Source organism: Furipterus horrens, unplaced genomic scaffold (assembly GCF_987537825.1).
Source record: "Furipterus horrens unplaced genomic scaffold, mFurHor1.1.pri manual_scaffold_2, whole genome shotgun sequence".
NCBI classification, from domain to species: domain Eukaryota; kingdom Metazoa; phylum Chordata; class Mammalia; order Chiroptera; family Furipteridae; genus Furipterus; species Furipterus horrens.
The window spans coordinates 26,371,358-26,394,825 of NW_028327172.1; the positions used below are offsets into that span (position 1 = coordinate 26,371,358).

General features: G+C 36.9%; 1 protein-coding gene across 1 annotated transcript; it reads left to right on the forward strand.

Moving 5' to 3' along the window:
* Positions 1-385: 385 nt before the first annotated feature.
* On the forward strand, positions 386-23,088 carry CCDC34 (coiled-coil domain containing 34). The gene is made up of 7 exons (XM_090267611.1): positions 386-761; positions 4,849-4,860; positions 6,907-7,042; positions 12,758-12,865; positions 20,132-20,290; positions 20,830-20,971; positions 22,635-23,088. The coding sequence occupies exons 1-7, from the start codon at positions 433-435 to the stop codon at positions 22,847-22,849; spliced, it is 1,101 nt and encodes a 366-aa protein (XP_090123737.1). The 5' UTR covers positions 386-432; the 3' UTR covers positions 22,850-23,088.
* Positions 23,089-23,468: the final 380 nt, after the last annotated feature.

Consider the following 23,468-nt stretch of genomic DNA (forward strand, 5'->3'; position numbering starts at 1 on the left):
CGTGACTGATGCGTACAATCTTGACCTTGTAATGATACGAGGTAGTATTGGCATTTGCCTCTTTCCTTTTAAAACTATCTGCATTCTTCAGTGACAGCATATTTCATATAACAAGTGAACTGCAAAACCCCAGCAAACAAGGGACAAGCACTTAAAAGTTGTCAACGGCGAGCGGAACCTGGCCGGCGAGCGAGCGGAAGCACTGAGTTAACCTGGGGTGCTGGCCCCGTGGAGTAAGGGTTATAGCCTACAGAGGCCCAAGCACAGGAAGCCACGCTCAGCAGGCCGGGACAAAGCCTCCAAGGAGTCCAGGCGTTGCCAAGGCAACGCGGGGTCTGTTCCCGCCCTGATTGGCCAGGCTCCGTGCGCGCGGGGCTTGCTGGGAGACCACATCCCTGCAGCTGCTCCGCTGGTTTGAACTTGGCGGGCCCGATGTGGGCGGCGGGGCAGTGGGGGGCTGCGTCGCCCCTCTTCGACACCGGGTTACCGGCTAGCTGCAGGGCCAGGATTCGGCCTTCTTCTGGCTCCTCCTCTATCCTCATGGCGGGCGCCCGAGGGCAGGGGCAGGAGGCAACAGCGGTGCGCTCATCCTCTCCTCCGCTTAGCTGCAGCAATTCCACTACGTCGCTGTTGTCTCCCCTCCGCCACCAGAGCTTCCTGTTTGATGACGACGATGGGGACAGGGAGGATGAAGACGGGGACGACGATACCCACAACTCAGAGGCCAAGGGAGACAGCCTGGGAGGAATGACGTTACAGGGGTCCACCAGGTAAACACGAGGCCGCCGGGCCGATACAGCAGCTCTCAAGGTTCCTTAGACCCGTCTTGTGCCTCCTGCCCGCCACCACCCTACTGCCTTCCGCCCCAGGGGCTGTGCGTGCACCTGCATCCTGAGGTGCTGCTCCTTTTTGCACCCAGAAAGCCCTGGGCCAATTCTTATAAATGACCTGACTTTTTAAAAATGATTCTTAATCCGTTTTTCAAACGGAGAATATGAGGATTGCTACAGTCTTATTCCCCAGGAAAACGTACATAATCTCAAACAAACAAAATTTTACTATTATTTCAGGAGTTTTATGAATACTCAGAAGTCTTACTTGTGGGCACCAGAACTCTTGTCCAAATCCTTAACACCAAAATGTTGTTTGCTGCACCTCAGTAGTGCCTGTAGTTATTTGGGAAAAAAACTGATTCCCAGTGAAGTAGATTGTCATATGCACTATACTTTTTATGTCACAGATAAGGAGATGAAGCAGAATTTAACAATGTCAACCGTAGCATTGGTAGACAACATTGGATCTGATCTGGGCACTTAACAGTAGAATAGAAGTCACTGAAACAAAATATGTTAGAACCAAAGAGGTTATTAAAATCGTCATAATTTGTTTATTTCTACAGTTATTCTTTCAGCAAACATTTGAGTCACATATCAGTCTGTGGGCTGGGGGCTATAAACATGTCCTCTACACTCATGGAGTTAAAGCCTAGAGCATGTCATTCATTTTACAGATAATAAAACTTTGGCTCAGAATACAAATAACAAGTTTGATTCAAAGGCATATACCCATTTATTAGCAGAGCTGGGCAATACCAAGCTATACCTCTTACGTTCTCTCTTCCCTATGCTAGATGCCTATTAGTGGATATAGACAAATAAGAGCAAAGGGCCCATCCCTACATGAATATATTTTTCTGAGCTAGGCATAGTCATGCAGGTCCATTTCAGGGTAGGCTCATTATGTCATCTTCAAAAAACATGTACACGCTTCTGATTATCCATCTGTGTAAAGCATAGTACAGGTGATCTAAGAAATACAGACTAGAGGACCCATGCTGTATGTGTAAGCAACAAGATAGTCCCCTTTATATAAAGCATTCATAACAGCGAGTGAATGGAATATGGAACCATATGAAGTGATTCATACATAGTTACAGCATTGAGATTGTTAAGAATGAGAAGTAAAGTAAATACGTCAGTGGGAATGGAGATTAGTAAGAGGAACCATTAGGCCACTTGTTGATACTGGTTGTAGCAACATGAAACAGGCCTTTGATCCACCTGATAGTAGAACTAATGGTAGAATTAGACTTTCAGGAGTCCATTTTCATGTGGGTCTTTGTGTGGGTTCTTCTGGATTGAGTTAGCTCCAAAAATTTTTTTATCCCCACCCAGGGACATTTTTAAAATTTTCCTTTAGAGAGAGGAAGGAAAAAAAGAGAAAGGAACATCTATCTATTGGTTGCATTCTCATATGTGCCTCAACTGGGGATTGAACCTGCAACCTGTGTGTGTGCCCTAACTGGGAATCGAACCCACCACTGTTTGGTTCATGGGACAACATTCCAACCAACTGAGCAATGCTAGCCAAGGCAGTTCCAAAGATTTTTAAAATAAATTTTAAGGCTTTGGAAAATACTTTCTGAGTCTAATCAACAAGACAACGTAGACACAGTTTAACAGCCTAAGGAATGCGGGCCATCAAAACCACAGCTCAGCTACTGTGACCTTTTATTAGCTTCCAAGAACCAAAGCCCTGACCAAATGGAGCTTACCAGAGAAGCTGGACAGATTTATGTCTCTCCTTAGCCAAAGCTCAAATGAGCTGGTGGCATCCTAGGGCTAAGGCTGCTTTCCTTATCACAGTTCATTCCCTGTGATTTAAAGGAATAGGTGGGATGTGGTCTGGAAAGAATGCAGGAGTTGTCAGGCCTTGTGTGTGGCATGTGTGAGATGCTGATTCAGTGCTTAATAAATGTGTGCTGACTGAATGCTTATTTCCCCCTTCCCAGGGAACAGATAAATTCAGTAATTATCTTCAAACATTTTAGACAACTATCTCTTCTTTTCAGGAAAGATAAGTGTTGAGATAATTTTCTCATTTCTTCTCCCTACTTCTAACCTTAAGTTGATGCCCTGGACAGCTCACGGGTGACAGGATGAGGAAAGCAGGGAGTATGAGTCATAGTCCAACCATAGTTCTGCATAATGAGCATCTTCTCTGTGGACCAGGGAGTAAATATATTGCTGCCTGGGACTTTATGCCTTTCTTTCCATCCTTCATTTGCCATGGAGATCTGACTGTGGCGAAACTTATAGGGTAAGCCTTTTCTGACCTAGACTCAGGCATCAGCTACACATGATGGATGTGAACCCAGGTATTTTAGGTGTAAATAGGGCCATGCTTAGGGGATATATTGACCTTCCAGGGGACTGAGGTGAAGCTCACAATTGACTTCAGACAAGACAATGGAAGGTATTTCCCGGAGTCTTTTATGATGTGCTTTGGGCCTGTTTATTGAACCTTATGATGGTTTTTATATCACTCTATCCATTAGGAAACCCATGTCTTAATACATGTTTTAATCATAAACAGCTACTTATCAAGCCTCTCTTGATTATGGGGAGAGCTGTAGTATATATGCCAAACATTCTGAACACATTTAAAAGTCTTAAGGCAAGAAATCTAAAGACATTTTCTAAAATACTGATCTCATAATTTCTTCTCTCAATGAACATTTCTTAGGAGGCTACTATATGCTAGGCCCTAAGGTAGACTCTTGAAATAAAGAATAAGTTAAGACATGTTAGGAACTCATGGCAGAGATGGACAAGTGACAGAAAGCCCAAGGTGCTTAGTCCAGATTTTTTGCAGTTTCACCATGAGGCAATAAATAAAAATAAAGCCTGAGTTGAGTCCTGAAGGGAGAGTAGGAATATGCATACTCCTACTCCTCCCTCTACGACTAAATGACATGTACCAGGTATTTACAGAGTGCTCGGAACTGTACTCGGTGCTTCGGCATGGACTGTCTCATCCAGTAGTAACAGATAGCCACTGCTGTGGTCTCCATTTTACAGGTGGGAAATGGAGGCTTAAAGAGGTTTAAAAGTGTACACAGGAAGAAGCAGGCGGAGACCCACCCTAAATGTTTTACTCTCATATCTAAACTCTTACTTCAGCCATGTATGGAGGTGAAGGAAAGGAATTTCAAGGTTTTAGGCAAAGCTGCAGAGCACAAGGGCATGGCACATTCATCAGTCTGCCTAAGTTCAAACAAGACTGAAATGTGGAGTCTGGATCAGCCATTGGAGAAAGAAGAGGCAGGAAGATAGGCAGGAGCCAACTCATAGGTGTCAGGAGTTTGGATTTCCACTTGTGGGCAGAGGAGCCACTGAAGAACTTTGAGATGGAGAGTGATATGATAGAAGGATGCATTTGAAGGACGAATCTGGCAACAGTGTGGAGAAGGATTTGAAATGGAGGGAGAAAGGCCAGTTATGATCAGACAGTGATTGTAAGGTTGGAAGAAAGGAGAGTGGCTTGAGAAAACTGAATGGAGTGGAATAGACATGACTAGTAATTATATACGGGTGTGGGAGATAGCGGGGATCAGATGTAGACAGGGAGCCGGAGGAGTTAGAGCTCTGGGTTTCCTGGCTTGGCTACCTGGGTAGGTGGTAATACCCTTCGCTGAGGTAGGATTATAAGAAAAGTAAAATTTTTCTCGGTAGGAAGGGAAGGTAGTGGGTGCATGGTGGAAGATGGTTAGACCTATTTTGGTCTGATTGAGTTTGATATTTAAGTTGGTTGGAAATCAAGGCCTGGAGCTTAGGAGAGAGACCTGGTCTGGAATGACTGATCTGCACATCATCAGCATGTACTGATAGTTGAAACTATGGGAGCAGATGGGGGTGTTCTGTAAGACTGAGAATGAAAGATATATATAAGAAATGAACAACACATCTAGTATCTCTTCCCCATTAGACTAATAATTCCATCAGGCTGTGGATGAGTTGGGAAACAGCAGCAGAACAAAACAAGTAAGCTGAAGCTATGAAGTAGGAGTTGCGCATTGAAGTATGTTAGGCAATTGGTTGCCTGAAGTAGGAATGAAGAGGAACTGGGTCTCTATAATCTATTGGGTTGCCCAAAAAGTCGGTATGTTTTTTTCCATAAAATAAAAGACATATTTTTCGTTTTCACCAATAACTTTATTGACGTGGATATTTTGAGTATATTAACTATTCCCCACATGGTATAACATTGATTGTTCTCAATTAATGTCTCAATTTGGTTGCTATCAACTTCAACTTGTCTACCCAACTGTGGAGCCTCATCCAGTGAGGAATCTCCAGCATGAAACTTCGCAAATCACTTTTCACATGTTCAGTCAGTCACAGCAACTTCTCCATACACTGCACAGGTCTTTTTTTTTTTTTTTTGCATTTCAGTTGCGTCTACTTGTCTAGAAACAATAAAGCATGATATGCCAAAAAGGTTGCATATTTTCTCCCATCTTCAATATTAAAATGGTTACCCAAAAATTCAGCAATTTGATATGTTGTTTTTTTAAAATGCACACTGATATGACAGCTGTCTACAATACAATCTAACAAAATTGTTTCAAATGAAGTTAAAAACAACTAAGCACTATTAGAGCCCTCTCTTATGGAAAAAAAAAAATGAACTTTTGGCCCGCCCAGTAGTATCTAGAACTGCCTTAGATTCTGAACGCTGTTTCTTTCCATGGGTGCTGATAAACTTATTCCTATTTTAAGAAGCTTGTATATTTGACCAGAATCCTGTGCTCTTCATTTACTTATGCATATTTCCCCTCCCCTCTTCTCTTTAGCTTGAGTGAGTAAGTTGCTTTTCCCTATACATTACCCAGGAAAGACAGACTGAGAGAGGTACATCGTGGAGGTGGTGAGTGTAGTTGGAGCTAACCGCACTGTGAAGAGTTGTGTACACTCTGAGAATTGGCAGAAGGCAGTCAACCAAAACGTTAAAGAATTCAATGGCCATATACTTCCATGTATCTTAATTTCAAAACAATTTTAAACTTAGAGAAAAATTGAGCATTTAAAGAATTTCTGTTCATCCTTCACCCAGAGTCTCTAATTGTTAACACATTTTCTTTATATATATATCGGCAGCCGTCCGTCTCGAGAGACGATGGTGTAGCTTCTTAAGAGTCTATCTGCACCGCCGAGAATGGCTGTGCAGTCCGACTCGGGAGTGACACGGTATCTGTCTCCTCCCGTGTTGAATCGACATCTTGCGATGACGCTGGAGTGTCCTCTCCAGTGAAGCTGAAGCTACAGAGCCTGGGCAGGGTGATATGGAGGGTCTGCTGTTGCCCATGCAGCAGACTCCCCCTCTCTTCGCAGCTGAAGGGTCCAAGGGAAAGACGGAGTCAATACAGCTTGGCTTCAGGTGCGCCGCAGGAGTTGCCGGTGTTGACTACAACGTCAAACCGCCTTAGGGACTCCGGCTCCGGATTTTCTGTCGGGGTTTACTCCCTTTGCCTTTCCCCTGAAGAGGTATGCCGCAAGGCAGCGGAGGTTTTTTGGAGTCAGAGTTTTCCTTCTCTGATGTGCCCTGACTGGAAGATCGAACCAGCGACACTTAGCTCGCAGGCCGACGCTCAATCCACTGAGCCAAACCAGCCAGGACATCTTTATACATATTCTGTATATATACATATTCTTTTTCCTAAACTGTTTAAGGGAGGAAAAGGGAAAAGTCTGCTCTAGGATCTGAGTAGGAGTATGTATTTCAATTAGTTGTCCAGATATAAGATTTTTAAGAATAAACTATTGTTGTCACTGAGGCAAATGGACTGGGTATGTGTTATCCCAAAAGGTTTTTAAAATAATGTGTTTTTAGAAGATAAAGGCCTTCAAAGGGATTAGTTTGATGGATAAAGTAGTTCAAATATTGGAATTCCTTTTTGTGATTTTTCAAATGTATATTTATATGTAATTCATATATATTATTTTAAAAATCACAGTATTGTTATATCAGTAGTATTATTAAATTCTGCTTTTACTGTACACCTAAATGATTTTGACTGTTCAGCCAAAGAGTACAAGTGCTACAGCACCCTCTCTTTTGCCTTAGTTCGGTTGAACCCAAAGACTACCAAGAAGAACAGAAACAGGTGCACGTACCAGAAAGCAGCCTGACACCGTGGGAAGTGTGGTTTGTTGGCAAAGAAAAGGAAGAACGTGACCGTCTGCAGCAGAAAGCTCTAGAGGTAAAACTAGGCAGCATTCTTTTTATTTAGTCCATGAGCTCACAAAGAAGAGCTGCTGTCGCAATTAAAATGTTACTATTATCCCTCAAAACAAAGTTTTTGCTTTTGTTTATGTCAGTAATGCTTAATCTAGAAATAATATGTGGTCATTATAAGAACATGTGGAAAATACAGCTAAACATAATTAAGAAAATTAAAATGTCCTCTAATCTCACTGCCTGAAGATAACCACTGTTAATATTAAGGTGGATAGCCTTCCAGATTTTCTTTCATATAAATTAAAAAAATAAATATGTGCAACTTATATATACAGACACAGAGTGGAGCTTCACCATATGTACATTTAACTAAAGTAAATTCAACTGCATATACTTGGTACATTTTTTAAGAAGGGAGAGAAACAAAATGGAAGGAGAGGTAGTAACCTACCCACATGTTGCTCAGAGCATGTGCTCCAGAGCGGGTTTGTGCCGAGAGACTGTTATCTGCTGGGCTTTCAGGCTGTTCACTCTCTCTGTGCTGCCCGGCCTTGCGTGTGGATATTTCTGTGTTTGTGGTTTTCTCTCTGAGCTCTCACTCTTCAAGCGCGAATAATAGTTTGAGATACATTTTCACATGAATCCTTCGTTCTTTGAACTCTTACACTTTGCCCTTTAGAACCTTGCAGACAAATAGATTTGGATAATTTGACATCCTCCATATCTAGACTCATAATCTGAATTTTTCCTATCCAAACACAGAAACAAGTAGATTTGAGTGATGAAAGATAATTCTTGTTTTTAATGAAATAGGAGCAAACTGTTTTGTAACCTTTTTTTAAAAAAAATGGTTACACTTATTATATTTATGTATCAAATGTTTTTACAATGTAATTTTTAAATGGCTGGCTAAGATTATTAAATATCTAGAATTAAATATATATTAGGATATAGTTAACAGTTTCACTGTTGTTGAATATTTAAATTTATTCTAATCTATTAGTAATCATATTGTCATACAAATTCTTGGAATTAAAACTTTGCCCTCCATGATATTCTTCGGAGTAAATTTTCTGAATTAGTGTTGAAACTAGTTGTCATTGCTGTGATGGGTTTCTACAGGTAGTCAGTCTCATATTCAGGAGTCTTGGTACGATTTTAATATCTTCTGCTGTTTCCCTGTTGCATGATATTTTGTATTCTGAAGTACAGATTTATTCCTGGAAAAGTGAACGGTAATATTTGTTTCCTCTTAGAGTCTGAGAAAGGCCCTATGGTTTAATGTCAGGCAGACTTATTTAAACTTTATGCTTCATTTAATTTCTTCATCTGTACAATAAAGATAAAATAATTTATGTGTCACAGGATTTTTATGAGGATTAAATGAGACAAAGTATAAAGATGGCTGGTGTTGTTTTATTGTTATATTATTCCTCTTCACAACCTCACAGCCTCATTTATGTTCAGAATTACTTTGTATTATTGAGACTCCAGACTCTCCATTACTTACTTCAGTAGCTTCAAAATATTTTTTCACAGTGAGAAATCTACTTTGCTTCATGTCACACACACACATTTGAAATATCTTAATTTTTGCAAAACCTAGTATTCTATTCTATTATTTTTATTATTTTTTTTAAAGGCCAGTCATAACCCATTAAATGGGTTTTAGAGTCACAGTTTGGAAAACATTGATCTAGTGAGTCGGTGGTAAAGTGGAGTTCAGTATGTGGTATTTATCTTTATCTGTAGCCTCACTGGAAGTGAGGGCCACTTCAGATCATTTTTAGAGTCAGCACACAATAAAAGAAGCTAATTAAATTCATAAGGGAGCCTGTGCAATGGAGTCGCATAGAAAAAAGCTGAAATTTAGCCTTGCCATTCTAACTCCATAGCCTTGAGACCGTTACTTAACTTCTCTGAGCCTCAGTCTCTTCATCTGTAAGCCAAATGTTAGGCAATAGAGTGGTTAAAAGTGTAAACTCTTTTATTTTTTTAATTTAATCTTCATTGTGTTTTTTTCCATTACCATTTAGTCCCCTTAACCCCCTCCCCGCCCCCAGCAATCACCACACCGTTGTCCATGACCATGAGTCCTTTTTCCTTTTTGCTCGGTCCCTCCATCCCCTAACCTCCTGTACTTTTTGGATTCAAAATTTGGACGTTGGGCAAATCCTTAACCTTTTCTGATCTCTATTTTTTTTACCGGTGAAAGGGGGAAAACAATATTTACTTCATTGTGGTATGAGGCCTGAGTGAACATCAGGGAATGGGAAGCACTCAGTGAAAGCTGTTACTGTGTGTTAAAGGGGATGATAAATTACTGAAGATTTGTTTTGAGAGAAGACTAAAATAATGAATATAAAATCCCTACCACAGTGATTAAGAATGTAGCAGAATATAATTGGTTGCAAGATTAAACCGTTTCATATATTTACTGGTGTGACATTTCTAATTACTTCTACATCATTACTTAACTCTGAAAGAATTAAAATATTTTAATATGAATCTCATAACTTATAGGCCAGCTCCTCACTTCTTATAAGCTTATTTTCAGCTACGTGGTCTTCACACTCTTTTCATGCCTTTCTCTTTGTTTTATAAGTTATGCTTTCTTTATCTTTTTGTCCTTATTTGTTGCATTGTCTAATTTGTTTACAAACATATCACTAAAAGTACAGAATTTTAACCATAGAGAATGGCTCATCTCAGATCCCTATTCAACATGAGGGCCAGAAAGTAGCTTTGCCAAGGTTTTCAGTTAGTGGCTAAACTGGGATTGGATCCTAGTTCTTTTGACTTCCAATTTGATAAGTGTTTTATCCACAATACCAAGACATCTTTTAGAAATAAATGGGTCAGACTTAGTATTTAATTTTGAACTTAACCATGGCTTTCTTGTTTTCTTAAAAACCTAAAGGAAAATTTAAAGGGTAGTTGGTCATTAAAAAGATCATCTCTTCTCATAAGTTTGATTTCCGTAACAAACATTTAGCTCCGTTTTAGACATCTCTGTAAGATTGAGTTAAGAAATTATTTTAACCAATCAAAATTACCCACTTACAAAGTTTAAAAAAATTTTAAACTGTGTTAAGATGATAAATGTAATAAATGTTGAATATCAGTATTATGAAAAACTAACACTGGTTTTGTAGGTCATATAAATTTTATATAAATTTTTATTATTAAAAAAATTCTTTAGTAAGCTGTCCTGAATTCTTTATGACTTTTGGTGATGCTAATTTTTAATATTTGCTTTAACATTTTAATACTACCTGTTCTAAATTATAAAAGTTACCTAGTTTGTGAATAATCCGGGTGCTTTTTCCCCCTGGCCTTCTTTCCTTTGGCCATATCATTTATCAGCCCTTAATGAAGAAATAAGGCAGGATATAGAATAGGTGAAACTCAAAACTGTCAGTTTTTGTGATTGTTACCTTCAGTGCTAAACACCGTCCTTTGAAAGTTGACAAAAACTATTGGAATAAAAATGCTGTTTAGGATCCTCTCTGGATTTCATTTTCTACCATCAAGTGTTTATTTTGTGGGAAAGGAGCCGTAACCCTGTTTAAATTCAATGGTGTACCAGAGGGCGATGGAGGGCCCTTCTGAGAGAAGGCTCCAGCTGCCTGCAGGAGAGGCTTGCCCTGGTGGAGCACAGATGGAGGCATTCAGGGTGGGAAGTTCTGGGAGGGCCAGGCCTGGAAGGGAGGGTCATGTCTCAGAGTGTGAGGTGTATTCTGGGGTGGCAAATTACTTGAACAGACATCCTGAGATTAGAGCACTGTCTGGGTCAGTGGTAGTAATTTCTACATGCTTTTGACCCTCCCTTTATCTTTAACTCTTATGTCAACATTAACCAAACTTTGTGAGCCGTAAAACAGGAACACAAAGTCTGATTTTTTTCCTGATTTTTGAGTTTAATTACATGAAGAATCTAAAAGGGCACATAAATATAATCAATCATGTCCTTAGTTGTATATTCAAATGATTACATTTCTTGAAAGCAAATTTCAGAACTATATAGGGAAATTTTGGTTGTGTTATTGTTAGACCTGTATGTAGCCTGTCATTCATGCATGCATACATAGATACATATATGAAGTCCTCTTTTTTGTTTCTTGACACAAGTCCAGACCTTCTTCCCCTTGCAAACTCATGAACTGTGGCAACTCCTAGTCATTCTCCCTCAGAATAGGTATGACCCCTTTGATTCAGTCTTGAACCTTTATCATTGAGTTCTCAGTCATCCCTTTGCTATGTATTACCTCTTCGTAGTGTTCAATTTACTCTGCCTCTCAAAAGACCTTTTTGTATCATCACCCCAATCTCTCTTTTCTAGTAAAGCCAGTTCCTCACTCTTCCTCTTATGGTGCTCATTTTTGACCACCCTGATCTACACTTGTTTCTCCTCTCATCTCCCCTTCCCTTCTTTCCCCTTTTCTGTACTCATACATACCTCACAATGTAGCACTTAAGTCTTTAGTGTATATAGGAGATTAGATCAGAGACTTCTGGAATTTCACCCCGGTATCTCAGTTCATGCTACCTTTGTAGAGGCACTTTATTAAAAAACCTGTTACGTGAATAATCAAGGAATAGCAGCTGCAGAGGTAATGAAGAATCTTTTTAAAGCCAAGATGGCCACTTTACATTGGAAGCTGAGGGGAGGATAGTGTGTGAAAGTTGCAGCTCTTCCTGAATGAGTGAGGGCAGTTATTTTCTATGCAGCAGAGTTTTAAGCTGAGAGGATATGGAAGACAGGTATCCTGTGCCTCAGTTGTTTTGAAGTGCAAAAGATATTTTCTTGGTGTCAGCTTTTATCTTTCATTTAACACATGGGAATTGTCTGAGAGTTGAAAAGTTGTCCTTCCCACTACCACCATGCTCAGGTAGGTAGGTCTTTGGGAAAGAGAGGGGAGGGAAGGACAAGCGAGGTCCAATGGAAGATATATAAAAGTATCTGATTATTAGTATCTAAGGAGAGAGGAGAAAAATAACCAGTAATTATGGTAGTCGAGTCCCAGGAGTCTAGCTTGGACAGCATTCTCAACTAATGCAGTAATTTAACTGATGAGTGACGGAGTGGTGGCATTCAGCTTGTAGTTTTATTTGGCCATACCTTCCACATTCTTTCTCCTGAGGAAATGCCCAAACGTGTAGATCCCAGTGACAGCAGGGCGTATGGGATATGAGTGTGGTTTTGGTTTACACTCCAGCAGCTATAAAATGAGTGAAGAAAAATCTGGATTTTTTTTTTTTTCCTAAAGAAAATTGAATGGCTTCTGTACATTTCTTCTTTGGTATGACTCTGAATTAAATTTTTTAATTTAGGGATTATTTAATTCTTATCTTTTATCTTCCTCAAGAATCTAGGAGCTTTTTATAACTGTAAAAAAAGTTGCAATTCCCTTGAGCTTCTGCCAAGAGCATGCAGTGATGCCAAAATTTATGTGTGGGAAAGTTGATTTCAATGAGGGTAATTTAGCTGAAGTTTAGTCTAAGAAACTAGTGTTTTGCTGCCAAGCAATTATTTGCATTTCTGAAAAATGACTTACACTTTTTACCAATGCTTTCTTTTCACCATAGACTAGTTACTTAAGTTATTGTCACTAATGGTATATTTTCTGAGAAGGAAACTGTTCTTGTTTAACTTGGTTAATGTCAGCCTTTTAAAAAATAATGTGATTTGAATACTTCTATTAAATGTTGCCTTTTGTTTGAATAATATTCACAGGAATTAAATCAACAGCTAGAAAAAAGAAAAGAAAAGGAAGAACGTGAAAAAAGAAAGATAATTGCTGCAGAAAAGCACAAGGAATGGGTTCAGAAAAAGAATGAACAGGTAAGGAGAAAAAAATGCACACAGGCACACTCACATCTCTTGCAAAGTGTTCTCCCTGTTACTCCTCATTACCAAGATTTTTCTTATTTCCTCTCAGACTCTTTCTTCTCTGACCTGATCTTTTTTCCTGCCCTCATGGACATTTATGAAGTCTCTGTCTTCTGCTTTTTGCTCTCTGCTTACCTCCCTTTTCCCTCATGTGGCTTCCACTTGTCTCTGGCTACACAGACTCCTGACATCTGTACCTCGAGACCTGACCTCCCGGAGTCTTGGATTTCCATCTGTGGGGCTGGCTGCAGCCTCTGAGCCTGCAAATCTAAAACAGCCCATTTTTGCCCGTTTTTCTTTGAGAGAACCGTTCTCTTAACTCTCTATTACTGTCACTAGTACTACTGTCATCTCAGTCACATGGGCATCATCAGAATTCTTCTGTTGTGTGTCATCATCCCTGCCTTTGCTTTAAGTCACCGCTCTCCTGTGTGACCTCTTCCTGTCTGGACTCATACAGCTTTCAACTTTTTTGTTTGTTTGCTCATTTTCCCATACTGGAATGTAAACTTCATAGGGGAATCAGTTTTTGATTTTTTGGTTCAGTTCTCTAGCGGCTGGATCAGTATCTGACACTTAATAGATGCCCCAAGATATTTGTTGAATGAATCCATCCTCTGTGTTCTTGCCAAACTAACCTTGCTGAACAGTCGAATGTCGTTTCCCAATTCAAAATATATTTTTCATGATTCCTCACTGTCTTCTGAATAACGTTTTAACTATTCTAGCCTGGCTGGTTAAAGACCTTCTGTCTCTGCTCTGGGGGCCATGTTTTCTTCTACCTGTGGTCCCTTTGTTCTATGCTGTTGGTTCTTAGTGGCATTCTTTAGGAAGTATACACAGGATAATCAGGGCCTATCTTGGAGTATTAGTTTTACCAGATTATTTTAAGAGGAAAAGGGTTATTTTTATGGTAAATCAAGCAGAGATATTTAATGGAGCAGGATATACATTTTACATGATTTTTAAGATATACAAAAGATTTCAAAGAGAGCTTGAGCTTTGGATTATACTCTCCTGCCCCTAGGGATATGTGTTCATGAGAAATTTTAAGAATTATTTTTTTCTGTTTCTTACTTTTAATATTTTTTATATGATATTTTATCAGCATGGAATTTCATTATATCCTCCACCTTACCTTTCCCTTTATTATCCAACTCAAAGCATTTACTTCTGCGTGATGCATTTGCTGCTCACACGCTAGAAACTCTTCCTTCCGGAGTCCTTGTTCAGATCTATCACTTTGTCATATACTGCCTCATGTTAGGTACATATTTTGTTGCTGTTTTGTATTATGCCTATATAGTCACTTTCTTTGTAAACTTAAGACTTAAGGATAGGTATTAATTTTTATATTTTTAATTCATTACAGGATCTAATATAATGCTTTATAATATAGTAAGCATTTGTTTTTAGAATGAATAAGTGAATGAAAGAATACTATTATCTTTCAATTTTAATATATTCTCGTATTTGATCACAAATTAAGACATTTTTAAATATTATCAGTTTGTTATCTATTATGAGTTTTACATATTTAGAATGATACTGCTTTTTTAATATAATCCAATTTTATGAATTTAGTCAAAGATTTAAATTGTAGGATAAAGTTTAAAATTTTATTTCTAAATTTTTATCTTTATTATAATAGCTAATGCCCAGTGATATTAGTACAAGTACCTAGTACTATATCATTTCAGTAAATTGAAGATGACATAGCTTTCTTCCTCTAGGTATTGTAAGAAGGAAAAGGGCTGACATTGTGTGTTACAACCACAAATGTACTTGTTCTTTACTTCAGAAGTATATTATTATTATTAACTTAGGAATATCCCATAATACAACAACAAAAAAAGAGTTCTTTGTGAGTAAATGCCAAAATCAAAATAAGTATTTGTGACCCTTATCAAGCTTTGAGTGATAGTTTTTTGAAGCTTATAACTGAAAAATGAAATAGTTTTATATGTACACAAAAATAGCATGCTCTCTCTAAAAGCTTCTCTTATCTTCTAACTCCATTAAGCTCATTTTACCATGCCAATCAAACATAGTTGTTGTTTGTCTAAGGATGTAAGATACTGCTGAGAGATGGTATATTCTCTGTTTTAATTAGTGGCAGTAGATCTAATCTAATTATTTGAGAAAAAATTTTTCTTCTTTTGGAGGGAAATGGCACGCCCTGACATCAATCACTAATTATTGAAAGCAGGATTCCACAAGTTTGAGAATAATTCAAAAATGAACCCTGAGGAGTTAAGTTTACTTATTCTGCAGAAGTTTTGTGCACTTTAAGAAATAATTGATTACTCGATTTTTTTTTTCTTTAAAACCTATCAGATTTCTTATTTCAGTCATAGTTACATTTACCTCTGTTTGTAAAGACTGCTCTCCTGGTTCTTTTCTTTCTGTCTGGCATCTAGCTTTTTTCTCCTCTGTTTACATTGCACGGTGTGTGGTCCTCCGCTGCCTCCAGCATCATTCACATTTTAGCTGTATCTCTGGCCTTGTTTTCTCCAAGTCCTTTCACTGGGTTTTATCAAAAAATCAGACAAAAAGAATTTATGTATCCATTAGCAAAGCTAGTTTCTTATACTATGACTGTAAATTGTTAAATCTGTTTCAGATAAATGGCTTATCTCATCTGGTACTCTTACATTTGTGTTGTCAACTAATTTATTTTTTTAGATTTGTGTTTTGCAGTGTGTTATCACATATTTAGTAAAAGGGTCTTCACCTTAATTGTTTTCAAAAGTTATTTAAACATATATCCAACAGTAAAAAAAATTATTTAAAAATAAAATTATTTTAATTCTCAAAACATGGAGCTGATTTTTTTTCATGTAAAAAATTAATTTGGGTCAACAAAGTGTATGATTGGTAGTACTGTTATCAGTGTATCCTTCATGCATTCTACACTTTTATAATGTGCCAGGTACTATTGAAGGAACCAGAGTAGAAATTCAGAAACCTTCGCCAGTTGTTTTGTTAATTTCCTTTAGTTTCAAGAAACAAAGGTTCTCTCGGAGAACCATCTTTAAAAGGGGAAGATGTATTGCTGTGCTCTGTGCGGTGGTATAGAGCTGGAATGCCAGACAATCTGAAGCCACTGAGTGGACGGCTACTCTCTCAGCACTTCTCTCTTGAGCTCCTGCTCTGTTCTCCCTTTGCTAACTAAAGGCATTCCATTCTCTCTTCTCTAGTTTAAATCCTATGGAGAGCCTGTCTGGTGTTTTAAAATCAACTTCTTTGAGCTATAATTTATATACAGCAAAATACACCTATTTAAACTGTGATGGGGTTAGACAAACTCATGTTCCTGTATAACCAGCAGCCCAGTCACGATTCAGAACATTCCCAGCACGCCAAGAAGTTCCCTTGTGCCATTTTGCATTCAGCCCCTGTTCCCCACCCCCAACTAGCCCCCGCCCCAAGGAAGAAGCCTTTATAGTCTGCTTTCTGTCCTGCAGATTAGATTTGCATTTTCTAGACTTTTATTTAAATGGAATCCTAGAATATGTATTCGTTTGTTTTTAAAATTCCTTATTTCATGTATTAAGATTGTTCCTTTTTATTGCTGAGTAGTATTCTATGGAATACCACAAATTGTTTATCCATTCGCTAGTTAATGTACAATTGGGTTGTTTCTGGTTTGGGTATTATGAATAAAATTCTATGACAACATATGTACGAGTCTCTTTTTGTGGACATTTGTTTTCATTTCTCTTGGGTAAATGCCTAGGAACTGAATTGCTGGGTTGTATGGTAAGGATGTGTTTAACTTTATAAGAAATTGCCAAACGTTTTTGAAGTGCTTGTATCATTTTACATTCCCACCACTATTGTATGAAAATTCCAACTGCATCACATCCTTGCCAAACTTTACATTGTCAGTTTGTTTCATGTTAAGTCATTTCAGTAAGTGTGTAGTGGTACATCATTGTCATTTAGTTTTCATTTCCATGAGATCTAATATTTAGCATCTTTTTATACACTTATTTATTGATGTTAGTCTACTAGGGCTGCCATAGCAAATACCACAGACTGGATGTTAAGCAACAGATATTTATTTCCTTAGAGTTTTGGAGGCTAGAAATCCAAAATGGAAGTGTGAGCAAGGAAGATTTGGTTTCTCCTGAGGCCTCTCTCCTTGGCTTGCATGCACACCCGCTGTCTCCGTACCCTCACATGGCCTTTCCTCTGTGCGTGGGCTCCTGATGTCTCTTTTTCCTCGTGTAGGGACACTGGTCCTCTGACCTTATGACCTTATTGAACTAATTACTTTTTTAAAGTTCTTTTTTTCAAATACAATCACATGGAGTTAGGGCCTCAACATGTGAATTGGGGGTGGGGTCACACAATTTGGTCCATAGCATTATTGACCATTTCTACATCTTTTCTTGTTTTGTTTTGTGTTTAAATTTTTACCCACTTTGTGGAAGGATTGTGTGTTTCATCAATAAATTTTTTAAGAGTTCTTTATATATTCCTTTAAGTCCTGTCACATATATGTATTGCAAATATTTCCTCCCACTTAATTTATTTTAATAGTAACTTTTAAAGAGCAGAAGTTTTAAATTTTGATAAAGTTCCATATTTAGAATTTTCTTTTATAGTTTGTGGGTTTTGTGTTCTATTTAAAAACTGCCAAGGGTGTAAAAATATTCTTTGTTTTCTTTTACCTGTATGTGTGTTCTGAATTTTTTTATGTGTGTGCATATGCATAGCCAATTGTTTCATCACTATATGTTGAAAAAGATGATATTTTTCTTATTCAGTTACCTTGACACTTTTGTTTGAAATCAGTTGATCATATACATATGAATTTACTTCTGGATTTTCTTCTGTTCTATTGATCTATTATATCCTGTGCCAGTACCGCACTAGCCTGTTATTATAGCTTACTACTTCTTGGATGTGTAATTCTTCTGATCAGGTAATATAAATCTTCCTCTTTTTTTTTTTTTTTTTTTCAAAATTGCTTTAGTTACTCTACATCTTTCCATATACAATTTAGAATCATCTTATCAATTTTTCTAGTCATGCTTGCAAAGTGCCTGACACTATTGGGATTGCATTAAATACATAGATAATTTTAGAGGAAATTGCCATCTTAATAATATCAAATGTTAAATCAATAAACATGATTTTTCTTTCTATTTATTTAGGTCATCTTTACTTTCTCTCAGTAATGTTTTTTAGTTTTCAATGTACAGGGGTATTATCCATCTTTTGTTCAATGTACCACGGAGTATTTCATGTTTTAGAAGATGAGAGTAGTTATCTTGCCTTATTTCTGATGTTGTCTCATAATTTCTATGTCTGGTTTTGATATCAAGGTAATACTGGACTCTTAAAATGAACTTGGATGTGTTTCTTTTCTTTCCTATTTTCTAAAATAATTTTTGTAGTAATTGTATTATTTCTTCTTTAAATGTGCGGTAGAATCCACTAGTGAAGCTATCAGAGGCTAGAATGTTCTTTGTGGGAAAGTTTTTAATTTGGAATTGTTTTTACAAGCAGAGGGTTATTCAGATATTGATTTCTTCTTGAAATAGTTTTGTACAGTGGTGTATTTTAAGCAGTTTTGACATTTGATTTAAATTAAAGTTATTGGCATAAAAGTGTTTTTAACATTATCTCAATTCAGTGTCTGTATGATCAGTAGTAATCTGCCACTTACCATATCTCTGACCTCACGAGAATTACTTAACCTCTTTATGCCTTAGTTTCCTCATTTGTAAGATGAGATCATAATAGTATTCCCTCATATTGTGGTTATAAAAATTAATTGACAGAGTACATGCATATAAAATGTATAGAATAGTAACAGGCATGGTTAGTACTGGATAAACGTTAGCTGTTATCATTGAACACAGTGTAGGGACTGCATGGCTCCTTGTTAATGAAATGAAGAAGTCTCATGAGTCAGGCAGAGATTCAGCGAGACAGGCTCCAGCGTCCTACTTAACCCTGTAGGTTTTCTGACAGTATGAAGTTGTTAAAATCCAATATTCATTGGATAAAATCAATGGATATTGAGTTCTCTGCAAGAATGGATTCCTTTTTGCAGCTATTGGCTGCCCAACAAGGAGGAAATACAGCAACGTGGGGAATGGCTTGAGCTTTGATTTTTAAGAGCTGTCTTTCTTGCATAGCACTGAACATATATTGTATGTAACTGATGTTTGTTTCTTTGGTGTTAATCGAATTGCTTATATTAAAATATTCTAGAAGATGCTTTCAAGGGAAGAATTTTTTTTTTTTGCTCGTATTTCTTTGCTCTTTGAAAGGTGATGTATATGGCATTTGTATTGTATACTCATTATGCCTTGTAGATTATTTTCTAAACCTTTGCTACAGAGAGCTACCCATGTCATTGGTTGTTTAGAATTCAGCTGTGTTGGTAGATTATCTTTTGAATAAGGAAGGTAAAAAAATGAATTATAGCCTGTGTCATACTTTATCTGTGAAGGATCAGATAATATTTTTGTCTTTGCAGGCCACAGCCTGTACTGCAGCTGTTCAACTTTGCTGTTTTGATGCAAAAGCAGCCATAGACAATAAATATGTGAATAAATGGGTGTGGCCATTTCGATAAAACTTTATTTAAAAATAAAGGGGGCAGGTGGACCGTAATTTGGCATAAAGGCCATAGTTTGCCAATCTCTGGTCTATGTAAAACTTATAAGAATTAATAGTCAAGATTTGTCTGTATGTGCCCTTATAGCAGTATTTAATGGGCCAAAATGTTATTAATTTGTCCTTTGTAATTCACTGATAGTGAAGATTTATCCAAGCATTCATATTGGCAAACTGGCCAAGAAATGTGTACATATGTGTTACATACATTTTAGAGGGTAAACATCCATTAAAAACAAATTCAAGACAATCAAACAGGTTGTAATTTCTGTTTACGAATTTACTCAAATCTTCATCAAGCACCCACTGTTTACTCAGCACTGTATCATGCCCTGAATATACTTCAGAGAAGATCTTTATTACTGCCCTAATGATTCTTAGAGTGAGTTGGTAGACTAAAATTGGCAAGGTAATTGCAATTTTGTTATATATTTTTCACAAGCCAAATTGTGTCATCCACCTTTGCCACTTGTTTTAAGAAATAACTGCAGTTCAAGAGATCGTTGTATATTAATCCTCCTTCTTTGTGTGAGGATAATTATAAATATTCCAATTAAAATTCCTTTATTTTTATTTAAGAAAAGAAAAGAAAGGGAACAAAAAATTAATAAAGAAATGGAGGAAAAAGCAGCAAAGCAACTGGAGAAAGAACATTTGCAAGAAAAAGCAAAAGAAAAATATCAAGAATGGTTAAAGAAAAAAAATGCTGAAGAATGTGAGAAGAAGAAGAAGGAAAAGGTATTTAAAGTGACGGGTTAGAATACACAGCTTTGGTGTTTGTATGTACCAATTGTATTGCCTAAAATGTTGCTAATAGAAAATTGGCACTGTCTTAGCATAAAACAAATACAGAAAGCGATCCCTATTTATTATGCTGTGTTTAAGCCTCATAAATGTTTATACATTTGTGGTTTTCTTAGGTTGAGACGTGTTAATAAGCCTATTGACATTTTTTTTTAGTTTGGTTGAAACCTTTTTTTAAAAATCATTGTTAATGCTTTTAAGTATTTTTGGTGGTACTTTTATTATATTACTGTAAATTACTATTCTATTTTAAAATAGCAGATTGTTTTTTTCTTGTTGGGTTTGATGTCTTGCATAGAGGCAGCCACCTTCATATCACATCCCCAATCATGTTAAATTTTGCTCTCAATTAGAGAAATAAGATTCCTTATTTATCATCAGTAAGCCACTGGGGTAGGAAGCTGCTGGGGAAAAATCAGTAGAAATTTAGTCACAGAATATCCCTGGAGATTCTCTGGTCTTGTCATTTTAAGGAAAAAGAAAAACAACGTCAAGCTGAATTACAGGAAAAAAAGGAAATAGCAGAAAAGAAGTTTAAGGAATGGTTGGAAAATGCAAAAAATAAACCTCGTCCCGCTCCAAAAAGCTATGGTTATGCCAATGGAAAACTTACAGGTTGGTTTTTATGTTATGTGGCTTACATAAATATGGCTTGCAGGAGTAAATATTATCCATTATGTTTTCTCTTGGCAGAAATAGAAATGTGTAAAAATCATGTTTTCTTCCTTTTCTTTCAAGTTACTATTTTCTGCAAGATTATATAGTAATGCACTATGATTCTGTGGAGATACTACAAATTTATTGTCATTCTCTATAAATCAGATATATTTTAAAGGCAACAGTTGCAAAGTTGCAAAGTCATGATTTCTAATGTTAAAAACAAGTTATATTTCCTTACTTTTTTTTTTTTTTTCCTTTGGACTTTAAAGCCCGAAATAGGACATATTTAAGGGGTAATTTTTCCTTCTCTTCTTGTAACCCTCTCTGAGGCAGAGCTCCCAGAGTCTGACACATTCTTTTCGCTGGTGGAATACTAGACACCACGTGAACCAGACACAAAACCGGCTCGCTGTGGGCTTGGTCTGATTATAAATGGTCGTGCATGTTTTCCTTTGTGCTCAGTGTTGGAAGCTCATACCTTGCTGACAGCTGCCTTCACTTGTTTAAGTGATTTATTATTAAAAATACTCCCATTCTGTTTTGTTCACACAATAGAACATATTCCAGACTTTGTTTTGACCATCTTGGTGAAGTGTGTGTTGACATATCTATGCAGTCAGAGTGGGTCGCCAGTGCCTGAATGACACATTCCTGCTGTCAGGGTTCAGGCCTCTCCGGTGTCGCAAAGGTCATCCGTTACGGCTACTGAGCACAGTCTGCTCCTTTTCTTTCTTTCTCCCTTGAAAAAGATGTAATATGCAGTGCTTTTAACCAAACGATTGGGTAGTTAAGATAAAACTTGGGGAGGGAATATACATATTGACTAGAATTTAATTGCTAAAATAATGGGTTATTTTATTATTTTGCTTTTAATGAGTTTTAGTCTAATAAGTATCATGTTTGTCTGCAGATGCTCTTAAGTCTCTATTCTTAAGCCCATATCATTTTTACAAATTATGAAATAAAGGAATTTATGTGTGTACAGTGCCTGGAGGATTTGAATGTGATTTACAAGTGTTTCTCCTTCAGAATTATTAGATATTGGACATCACAACTCATTAAACACTTCATAGGCATTCCAACAGGAGAACGGTCCGTAATTAGTAATCAAAATTACAGTGCTATTATGAAATCTTAGTAATTTGAGTGATAGTAATTTAGAATTTCAGTGATTCTAAATAAGAATCTTGACTCAGTTTAGCCACATATGCAATGTACATTTTTTTCCTGTAAACTTTAGTGTCTGCTTGGAGGATACTAGTATAGAATTAGTGATTTTCCACATTTAGTTAAGAAAATGAACATTTTGTTCAGTTTAAGGGTTCTCCTTAAATTCTTAGTTAAATTTTTATGACTTTTTATATAGATTTTTAACATTAACATTTTTTGACTTAGATTTATCATTTACATGTTAATTTTTACTGCAATATTTGCTGTATTTGGAAAGTGTTACTTGTTTGAAAATAGTTAAAGTGTTCGTTTTAAATGAGTCAGATTGGCTTATCAATGACATTTTTGCCCTTTTGCTATTTTAACATTTTTCTAGGAATTTAAAAATAACCTGTTTCTTTTATATCAAGTTTCTATCTTGTTTTGTTCTGATTTTTTAAAATTTTAGGTTTTTACAATGGAAATTCTTATCCAGAACCAGCCTTTTTTAACCCAATTCCCTGGAAACCAATTCATATGCCTCCTCCCAAAGAAGCTAAGGAGCTATCAGGAAAGAAGACTAAAAGGCCAGTGATAAGTCGGCCCCCCAGGCCATCATCTCTGGTAACTCATAAAGCTGGAAGCAGCCTTTGCCTCGGAACTCTGTGCAGAACACAAAGATAGCAGTCGTGGGGAACTGTACACTTTTACCTGTAGCTATTTAATTGTAAAATCAGCATTTGATGTGATTATTGACAAGTTCAAATTTTTGCATTAATATCTGGACTTTTTAGAGTTAATTAAGGGAGATATTTTATACATTTTTATTTTTATACATAGTTCAAGGTTGATCTTCGCATGTTATTTTGAGGGCTAAGTGATTTTATATCTGGCAGTTGTATTTAGCTTGTATTAAAAGCACTGTGATACCAATAAAACCAACAAATTTTTTTTTGTGTTCTTTTGTCCTCTATGTTGTTTGTGTTTATGCTTATAAACATAAAAGATTAAGATTAAATCACTCAAACAAGCACTTCTACACGGCATGTTTAAGATAACCCTTGGAAGGATCTAAATGAGTTAGAATCTTATAGTAGTCAAAACCAGTCTTGTTGGATGGCTTTCCTCTATGTAAATATTTTCAAATAACTAACTGAAGGCATGTTTTATAACAAAGAAATGAGGGTTGGGATTTTGAAAGGAAATTTTAAAAAAATTTTGTGCTCTGGATCTTGGATATTAGTAATCTTGAGACACTAAATAATATTATGCTGTGCTTTGTATAAATGCTTATCTATTATGA

What these genes read in the sequence shown, in the direction of transcription:
- CCDC34 (XM_090267611.1), top strand. Translation starts at nt 433, where the DNA reads ATGTGGGCGGCGGGGCAGTGGGGGGCTGCGTCGCCCCTCTTCGACACC. An exon ending in TTCAGAAAAAGAATGAACAG is followed by an intron (nt 12,866 to 20,131) that starts GTAAGGAGAAAA and finishes TTTTTATTTAAG; the next exon opens with AAAAGAAAAGAAAGGGAACA. An exon ending in TGCCAATGGAAAACTTACAG is followed by an intron (nt 20,972 to 22,634) that starts GTTGGTTTTTAT and finishes TTAAAATTTTAG; the next exon opens with GTTTTTACAATGGAAATTCT.